Source organism: Marmota flaviventris, chromosome 9 (genome assembly GCF_047511675.1).
Source record: "Marmota flaviventris isolate mMarFla1 chromosome 9, mMarFla1.hap1, whole genome shotgun sequence".
Classification (NCBI taxonomy): Eukaryota; Metazoa; Chordata; class Mammalia; order Rodentia; family Sciuridae; genus Marmota; species Marmota flaviventris.
In genome coordinates, this window is record NC_092506.1 from 108285970 (window position 1) to 108296681 (window position 10712).

A 10712-nucleotide genomic window follows, 5' to 3' on the forward strand; every position below is an offset into this window, starting at 1 on the left:
TGAAAATCTCCCAAATTAACAAGTGAATCCTTAGAGGCCACCAAGGCTCCCTGGGACCTCCTACCAGAGCACACTTGGAATGCAACCCTTGTAGAGTTTCTTTACAATCTCCCTGCTCCTCCTGATGGGCAGAATCACAGCCTTTGGGACTGGAGTCCCCTGTGTTTCTCCTTTGCTAACAAAGCAAGATCTTTTTTTTTTTTTTTTCCTTTTTTCTCAAAGCCATGTCCTCAATATTGGATTGACATCTGGGACAAGGACTGAACTTTCAGCAACAAATTTTCTAAAATCTTAAACACAACGGGGGCTAGGGGGGAATATTGAAAACAATAGAGATTACTACTACTACATCTTTATGTTGTTGTTTGTTGTTTTTTAAATGTAGCAACACAGACCATAGATTTACCTAAAATCACTTAAAGAGCTATTGTTTCATGTGTCTTCTCACTCAGAGTAAAATACCTTTGAAAGAAGTAGGTCTTTGAATCTAAAACCTGCAATAGTAGCTTAGTATGCACGTCAAGAAGTCCTCACACAGATTTAATCATTTAAAAACATGTGTCTAACTCAATTCATCCCTGCTTTCCAGCACCAATTGTTGATATTGATATATTGAAAATACAAAGCACAAATATTTAGTTATATGCATACATTCTTGCCATGGTTCTATGAAGACATTGACTTTAGAGACTTAATACTGATTAATTAAATCATCCAAAAATAGAGGTAAGTGTTAGTAGAAAGTAAACTAAAGCACCAAACAGGAAACAGTAGAGATAGGTCTGGAAACTCCTAGGGAAACCACAGACCTTCTTCCTCTTGGAGAGAATGACCTTGATGAACAGACTTACATCTAACCCATGTTTGCTACTCTCACAACTCCTAGCTCTCTGTGTGACACAGACTGAGAACTTGCTGGTTTTTCTGACAATGAATGTAAGTGACCATATGCTACAGCAATATCACTGCTAGACACATATCCAAAGGAATTGAAATCAGCATCTCAAAGGGAGACCTTTGAGGTCTCCACAGGACTGCAGGTCCTGTGTTCATTGCTGTATTATTCTCCACAGCCAAGATAGGGAAGCCATCCAAATAACTGAGTGGATAAAAAATCTTTGGTATATACATATATTAGAATAGTATTCAGCTTTAGAAAAGGAAATTCTACTACCATTTACAACAACATGAATAAACCTGGAAGACACTATGCTAATGGAAATAAGTCTGTCACAAAAAGAAAAAAAATGAACCATTCCATTCAAAAAGAAGTATCTAGAGTAGTCAGTCTTATAGAAACAGAGAGTAGAACAGTCATTCCCAGAAGCAGAAGGGAAATGGGAATTATTCAATGAGTGCAAAATTATAGTTATACAAGATGAATAAGTTCTAGATATCTGCCATATAAAATAGTGCCTGGTGTTAAGAACACAGCATGGAGCCCTTGACAATGTGGCGGTAGACCTCAGGTTAAGTGATCTTACCACACGCCTCATGTACACCTGTGAGTACACACACATGCACCAAAAGTACAGGGATTCAAGGACTCTTTTGGAGGAGATGGATATGTTTATTACCTTGAGAGTTGTGATGGAAACATCTCTGCATGAATGTATCCAAACTTTATAAAATTGTACATACACAGCAAATATTTGGGGTTTTATTTCTTTTTTTTTTTTTCTTTTTGTAAGCTGATTACCTTCAATAAAGGTGGAAAGAAGAAAAAACAATAAATTTCATGTCTAAACCAATCCACATGAATTTCAAAGTATGATATAATTTCATCCACATCAAAGCCCTACTGCCTAACAGCATCCTTTACTCGAGGAAAATATTTCATTCTCTTTAGAATTGTCTCACTATCCTAAGTATACTCATGACTCCTTTCCATGTCCCACTCAATCCTTCTTCTCCACTCGTGTAGATGTTCCATTTCTATTTGTAGTTGATATTAGTCTCCTCCTCATTCCCTTCTCTGATTTCTAAAGTACATAATGAGTGCTCACATGGACTATCATTTACATTCTGGCTCATTTGCACAGTGACTTTCATCATTCACTCTTTTCTGAACTGTTTCTCTGTGACCTCCCTAAAGGCATGGGCCATGATTTACAATGTCCTATATCACTTCAACTCAAGTCTCATTTTAGTTGTTTGTTACAAAGTATTTTACTGAGTGATTATATGATTTTTGTAAGTGGAAATGTATGAAATAAAATAGAATGAAAGAATAACTTAAATTTCACACTTTAGGAAAACACGTTCATACAAATTCCCCAACGCTCAACAGTAACCTTCCATTTCATGTAACCTAGTTACCATTATCACCTGAACGATTTATTTGTTCATTCCTAGTATAGTCTTATACTTCTTTCAGAAATGTCAAATCATACCTTTATGGGAAACCCCTTTGCATTACTCAGCTTTGTCACTGTGACCAAAAACAAAATACCCAGAGAGAACAACCTAGTGGAGGAAAAGGTTTTAGAAATTTAGCCTTTCATCATCAGACTCCATAGCTCTGGGCCCAAGGTGAGGCAGAACATTACGGTATAAAGACTTGGTGGAGGAAACCTGTTGAGTTGGTTACCCATACAGTGTTCAGTTGGGGTCCAAAATAGAGAGAGATGAGTAAAAGTAACAGGCAAAGCACAAATGTATTGAAGATAAAGGTAAAAATAGCATTCTGTAAGGTAGAGCAAAGTGGGCTGAGCGAGGAAAGAGGCTCAGAGCCCAGATGTCTGGGAATTCTTGTCCTATATCCTGAGCTGAAAGGTGTTCTCTTCCCTGTTGGACCTGATTGAAGACCTTGCCCCATTTGCTCTCATTGGTTACCGTATGATACCTGACTAGAATACTGCTCACATTACCCCCGTGGTTACATTCAAATACTGAACTTATGACAGAAGTTGCCATGAGCAAGAAGTCCTCGGTGTTGTTAGATGCCATGTTAATGGGACTTACACTAAATAGGGACATGATTCATGTCTCTGCCTTGCACTCTAGCTGGCATTTTTCTTGCATACTTCCTTTGGACATCACATCATGGTGTCCCTGAACTCCTACCTAACAGGTTCATGGCAGCCAGGAACAGTTATGCCTCCAGTGACACACTTCCTCCACCACACCCCACCTGCCTATCATCACTGCCCTGTGCAGTAGTCCTTTCAAATTATTAAATCATCAAGTGAACTCATCCAGTGAATTGGGTACAGCGCTCATAGTCTAGACATTCCACATCTGAACATTTCTGTATCATCCCCCACATAAAATTTTTGAACATATAAAAACCTTTATTGACGGCTAAAATAAACTTTATTGTCAACTATAGCACAGCAATTATAAAATTCACTTGTCTCTAATCTTGTTATTTCTACTTATTTCCTAAATTGCTTAGGTCCACACCTTTCATTTTTAACCCCTTCACTGAGATATTCCATAAAGTGCCAAAGATTTCTCACTTTAAATGTAGTCTTCATATGTTCTCTTGAGTTCACCTAAGTATGATACATTGATCTCTATTTTCACCTACATAACTGTGTCATGTCCGTAAAGTTAATAAGACCTATAAAGAACAACACAGACCTATAAAGAACAATATTCACTAATAATTACAACTAATTAGCTATTTCTCCAAGCCTCAAGTAAGCAAAAGAGGATTGATATCATAATTTTAAATATTTCAAAAATTGTGTTCACATAAGAATTTGTTTTCAAGATCTCCTAGAGCCATATCTAGGAGGCTTTAATTTCTTGACCTTAATACAATCATTGCTATTTCTTCAACCCAGAGAGACTATTACGCACAAGGGAGTTAATGAGAGTTTCATACAAAAAGAACAAAAAAGGAAATTGTAATTGCTCTTACATCCCAACAGCTCATCCCTGGTGAAAGTAAATCTTGAGGGAGCTTCCACCTATATATTGTTATGATACCTCTTATGTCTCAAATCTCTAGATAAAAATGACATCATTTTGGTGTGTGTCTTAGGTAGTATTATGAAGAAGCTGCAAGAGAAAATCATAGGATTTGATTTATAATATGCAATCAACCACTCAGGAACAGATCTGCATCATGATCCCCTAAGTGAATGAGCACAAGGAGTCAGTTTTGAACTACTTCCATCAACATCACCAAGAGCTATTGCCCTCAGAGGCACTTGATCTTAAACTGACATGAGACTCAGACCCACATTTCCAAGCAGAGAAACAGTGAGTACTTCAATTCCAAGTGTCCTGGAAACTCTCCATCTCAGGTAGAAGCACCTTCATGAAGTTGAGATTCCTCACAATATTACAGTGGTTTCTTACAGATTATTCATCTTTTCTGTGTCATATCAGAAAGCAGAGAATTATCTTTACACAATCCAACTCATACTGCTTCCAGGTATGTTCAGTGGCTGGAGGGATTTGGATGTTAAGACAAAGTGTATCTCATTGATGTAGCTCTTCCTCTCATTTATTTGTTATAGTCTGATCCTAATTTTTGTTACTAATCATATGGATCCTAGGTGTAATTATCTTGATCTCAATCTTGAGTATTTCTTGGTAATTATAATTTGTTAAACACCATTATAAAATAGAGTACCCGAAATTAAGCACAGTTCACCAGATGCAGTTATCTTATATCTATCACTACCCTTGTTTTGGGTACTCTGTTACTTTTCAATAAACCCTTTGGAATTATTGGTATTTTTAGGGGCTTTTTCTGGATGTTTTGAAAATGAAAAACTGTTAGGCTTCTCAACTTTAATTATTGTTCAGATTCACAATACATTTCCATATTCAGATGATGCTTAAAAAGACTTCCTTGATGCTATTCTGGGCTAACACTGCAATATCTGTGTCCCTATGTGACAAGCCCAATTCTCATAGTCATCTATGTGTCTAGTCTGCAGCCACCCTGCCCTCTTTTGAATGCAACATTCTGAAGGACAGACATTGTACATTACACAATTCTTCAGTCTGAATATCACAATGAAACTTTTGCTTCTCATAAAAGCTAAATTTGCTTTACTAAAAGTAAAAATCCCAACAGTATCTTCTGAAATCATTAATACCATATGAATTTTGATTACTATTTAGTTTAAACTTCACAGTGTTTTGTGTGGTGCCATGCAAGTTAATTGATAAAATCCCTTTCTCAAGACTATATTAAAAGTCCTATGGAATAGTAACCAAAGATTTTTCACTTTAAGTGTAGTCTTCATATATCCTCTGAGTTCCCCTAAGTATGATACATTGGTCTCATATATTACTCGGCTTTAAAGAAGAGTGAAATTATGGTATTTGCCAGTAAATGGTTGGATTTGGAGAATATCATTAAATTTGTTTCAATTAGTTATACATGGCAGTAGAATGCATTTACGGACTTTGATATATCATACATATATGGGATATAATTTCACCTGTCATGTCCATAAAATTAATAAGAGAGATTTATCAGTTTAAAAAATCAGGATAATGAGAAGTGTCATTATGTTACTATATCAACTTAGTAAAAACCTAATGAATCACAAATTTTGGGTATACTTGAGCAGTTTTTTGGTGGTTCTGAATCATCACTGCTTTCTTTTATTAAAATTCAAAGCCATTTTCTTCCCCAAAGGATTCTGTCCAATTGATACAACGTGTATGAACCTAGTGGATGCTATGCCAAATGAAATGTCAGTTACAAAAGAACAAATATTGAGTGATTTCACTTATATCAGGTATTCATAATAGTAAAACTTATGGAAGCAGAGGTACCATAATGGTAACCAGAGACTTAGAGGTGGGTGAAATGGGGACTAGTTATTCAATAATTAATAATCATCAGTTATGTTAGATGAGCAAGACCTAAAGATGTTCAACAAAGTATGGTATCTATAGCTAAAAATATGGTATTTTGCATTTCCAAATCAAAGGATGTTAAACCTCATAAGTATTTTTACCACAAACAACAATAACAGCAACAACAAAAAAACAAGAACAAACCAACAAAAAAAATACAAAGTGACACAGGATATTTGGGGAGGTGATAGATATGATAATTACCATGATTATGGTGATTGTGTTATTAGTACATGGCTATGTCCAAACTGATCAAATTACATTCATTAAATATAGACAGTTACTTTCATATCAATTCTACCTCAATTAACTGTTAAGAAACAGAGAAATCTTTACTCCCTTAAGCTGTTTTGGTTTTTTGCTTTTGGTTCATTCATTTCTAATATGGTTCAGGCAAATGGAGGCTGAGACTACTCATGCAACACAGTTTACTTGGGAATGTCCCACAAAGGTCCAAGGCTTTAAACCACCCAAGGTATTAGCAGAGCAGGACAGGAAGCAGTAGGAATAAAGAGCATGTGTCCAATTCAGACATCAGGGGCAAACTGTTGCCCTGGGACCAGTCAGATACCAAAACCTGTAGTCAAAATTATAATGATTGGGAAGCAGGTAATGGAACTGCTTGCTGTGTTGGTGGTTAGCATACAGTAGGATGCCTTGTGAGAAAACAGGAACACAGAAAAAAGTTGGATTATGAAAAGATATATCTTTCTTCATTTCATGCTACTGTAGCAGAATACCAGGGACTGAGAAATGGATAATGATCAAAGGTCTGGGAAGTCCAAGATTGAGGGATCACATTGGTGAGTGTTTTTATGTTGTATTCTCTTATGGTGGAATGATCAAGGACAAAGGAACACACACAGGAAAGAGAGAGAAGAGGCTGAATGTAGAAACTCACAACTGTGATAACTCACTCACTCTCTTTTATTTTTATTTTTTTTAATTTAATTTGTTTTAATTAGTTATACATGACAGTAGAATGCATTTATGGACTTTGATATACATACATGAAATATAATTTCTCATATTTTTGAGTGTACATGTTGTCAAATCATATTGGTCATGAAGTCACATATGTACATACAGTAATAATGTCTGTTTTATTCTACTATCTTTTGTATCCCCACATGCCCTCCCCTTCCCTCACATCCTTTTCTCTACCTAATCTAATGTAATGCTATTCTTCCCTAGTGCCCCCCACATTATTGTGAATTAGCATCTGTATATTATAAAAACATTCAGACTTTGGTTTTGTGGGATTGGCTTATTTCATTTAGCATGATATTCTCCAACTCCAACTATACTGCTTTGATTATCTCATTCCTTGCATTTACATAAAGATTTTTTTAATCAGCCTGTCTACATCTGAGAAAAACAATCCTGGAATTTGATAAGAATTGTACTACATTTGTAGATAAATTTGGGTATTTCTACCATTTACCCTAGGATGAGGATTTTTGTTTTGTTTTTATGCCGTGGGATTGAATCCAAGGGCACTTAACCACTGAACTACATCCCAGAACTTTTTACTTTTTATTGTGAGATAAGGTCTTGTTAAGTTGCTTAGGGCATCACTAAGTTGCTGGAGCTGGCTTTGAACTTGTGATCCTCCTGCCTCAGTCTCCTGAGTCCCTGGGATTACAGGCATGTGCCACAAATGCTAGCTAGTTTGAGTCTTTTGATTCATGAACATGGAATTTTTTATGAATGGCTTCAATTCCATTTGACATTACATAGTAATTTTGTGTGCAATGTCTTCCATAAAATATATATATTTTTATTTTTTGTTATTACAAGTCCATATTTCACTGTTCAATGAAAGTTTGTAGAAATACAATTGACTTTTTATATTGGTCTTATATGCTACCACCATGTTAGAATTTTCATTATTTTAAAGGTCCTTTATGCAAAATCTATGCAATTTTTCACCTTGAATATTATGCCACTTACAAATGTGCAAATGGAGAGAGTAATACTTCTTGTTTTACAATCTGGGTGTCCTTTAATTTAATTTTATTTTTTCCCTAATTGCCCTGGCAAGAAATTCTAGCAGTGTAGAGAGTGGACATCATGTCTTGTTCATTATCTTAGAGGCAAAGACTTTTTGTTTACACCAATGTGACTATGTGTTTCTTGTGAATGCTTCGGATACATTATTATTTTATTTTGTTATTTATCAGAGTAGTTTTGTGGGAGTTCAGGGACTGGGTAATACTAATATCAAATCTTAAAGCAAAGACTACAAATAGGGACAGTTCTGATATTAATTTACATGTCACATATTCCTGTGATCCTACTGTCCTTGACTGCTAAAAGTGCAGGGTCAGGAAAGAAATGGAGACAACTGTCTGCAAAGACTTGAACTTTGTTTCTCACAAAGTGATTGGATAACAGATGCTTTGTTCATAATTTTTCTTCTCTTCATACTTAGGATTCTCAGGAGAAAATGGCAGAGGGAAATCATTCTACAGTGACTGAGTTCATCCTGGTTGGATTAACAGACAAACCAGGGCTCCAGCTGCCCCTCTTCCTTCTTTTCCTAGGAGTCTATATGTTCACAGTGGTGGGGAACCTGGGTATGATCACACTGATTGGGCTCAGCTCTCATTTGCACACCCCCATGTACTATCTCCTCAGCAGTCTCTCCTTCATTGACCTCTGCCAATCCACTGTCATTACTCCCAAAATGCTGGTGAACTTTGTGATAGAGAAAAACACCATCTCCTATGCTGAATGCATGACTCAGCTCTACTTCTTTACTATTTTTGCAATTGCAGAGTGTCACGTGTTGTCTGTAATGGCATATGACCGCTATGTTGCTATCTGTAACCCCTTGCTTTACAATGTTACCATGTCTAATCAAGTCTGTTCCTGGATGGTAGTTGGGGTGTATAGCATGAGCTTGATTGGTGCCTCAGCTCACACTGTTTGCATGCTAAGAGTGCTTTTCTGTAAGGATAATATAATAAACCATTATTTCTGTGATCTTTTTCCACTACTGGAGCTCTCCTGCTCCAGTACATTTATAAATGAAGTAATAGGTCTGTGCTTAAGTGCATTTAATATCTTTGTTCCAACCCTGACAATCCTTAGCTCCTATGTCTTCATCATAGCTAGCATCCTACGCATTCGCTCTACTGAGGGCAGAGCCAAAGCCTTTAGCACATGCAGCTCCCATGTCTCAGCTGTTGCTCTCTTCTTTGGTTCTCTAGCGTTCATGTACTTACAACCATCATCAGTCAACTCCATGGATCAAGGGAAAGTGTCCTCCGTGTTTTACACTATTATTGTGCCCATGCTGAACCCTCTTATATATAGCCTAAGGAATAAAGATGTCAAAAATGCTCTATATAAGCTCTTTGGAAAAAGAAATTTCCCATAAAGACAGGATTTTGCTTAGGAAAAAGTTTGGTAAGGAAATCGTGCATTGGGAACAATAAATATCCACAAGTCATCAGATTGCTTCTAGTAGATGATTATTTGTAAGAAAGGTACCAATGGTAAGACTGGATTCACAAGATTTGAACATGAAGGGCAGCACCATGCTAGGATGCCCAGAGTCTATTTACCTAGCATGACCTGGATTATATCTAAATACTTTTGAAGTTCTTCAACATCATCCAGATGGTTGATTATATTTTACATGTTTGGAAGATGAGTCTTTATGGACCATATTCACTTTCTTAATTCAGAGAATAAATATATTTCATCATTAACCTTTGGTATTTCCATTGATTTGTGTACCTGGCCTTTTAAACTATTAGTAAATATTTTTGAAATTTTGATCTTTAAAATAAATCATTCTAATATTTGGATAATTAAAAATATAATTCCTAATACTTATGAAGTTTGTAGAACTACATTAAGGAATATGGAGGCATATAATTGGTAATAAAATAATTTCTACCTAGAAAAAGATATCACAGGGCAAGATATTGCCAACAATATACAAGATTGGAAATACCATGATTATTTTGACATGTGTTTATGCAACTTTCTTTACTGCACAGTATCAGGACTGTGCTACCTCTTCTTTTTCATGATAATTCCATACTTGTTTTTACTAATCCCCCATATCATGTTTTATTCCACTATTATTATATAATTTCTGATTATTTGTCTCATCTAACTTATAAAAACACTGCATATTTTTCCTTCACAAGTGTGACATAAACACTTCAATGTCATGTCAATTTAAGTCACCCTATAAAGCCAAAAGTACAATGAGAGAGAGGAGGTTATGCACTTATTGAAAACTAGGAGAAAATCCTGCATTTTCCATGTACTAATCAGTTTCCATGTACTTCATGCCCTGTTATTTTTCCTACCAATATAGCCTTATGTATGCACATATATCTATACATAAGTATATATATATGATTCCTATTGTGTATATGCTATTGTGTACTGCATGTATTTATGTGTACATTGCATATATCTTGTTTAGCTATGTTTTATAAGGTTTATGTGTATGTAATTTTGATTCTATTGCTGTAGGTATTAAACAATCAACAAATAGTATATTTTACATATTGTTGAGTATCTGATAAATTTATCTTTATTAAATTTTACATTTCGCAGCATTTATGTATGCACTTATACTGTTAAACATGTTTAAAAGAATAAAAATAACTGAAATTACTATAGTAATTTTGCTGAATATCATGCATTTAAAATAGTACCATTACTGTCTGATAGATTCCATGGAAGATCTACCACACACACAAAAAGTAGTTTGTCTTTCATTGCTCTGACACAAACACACATTATTTCCAAAACAAAAGAATTCCTCTTACAATGAGTTTTTTTCAGAGTTATTTGGGATATCACAGAAACAAATGTTAGGTAAATCATGCATTACCTTCTGTATTAGTTTG

General features: G+C 35.4%; 1 protein-coding gene across 2 annotated transcripts; it reads left to right on the forward strand.

Annotated features, from left to right (window-relative positions):
• Positions 1-7282: 7282 nt before the first annotated feature.
• On the forward strand, positions 7283-9217 carry LOC114088827 (olfactory receptor 8G50-like). Of its 2 annotated transcripts, XM_027930561.2 has the most exons (2): positions 7283-7294; positions 8276-9217. In XM_027930561.2, exons 1-2 carry the CDS (start codon positions 7283-7285, stop codon positions 9215-9217), a joined length of 954 nt encoding a protein of 317 aa, XP_027786362.2. The 2 variants fall into 2 exon arrangements, with proteins under 2 accessions (XP_027786362.2, XP_027786363.2); XM_027930562.2 differs by lacking the exon at positions 7283-7294 and having other exon boundaries at positions 8273-9217.
• Positions 9218-10712: the final 1495 nt, after the last annotated feature.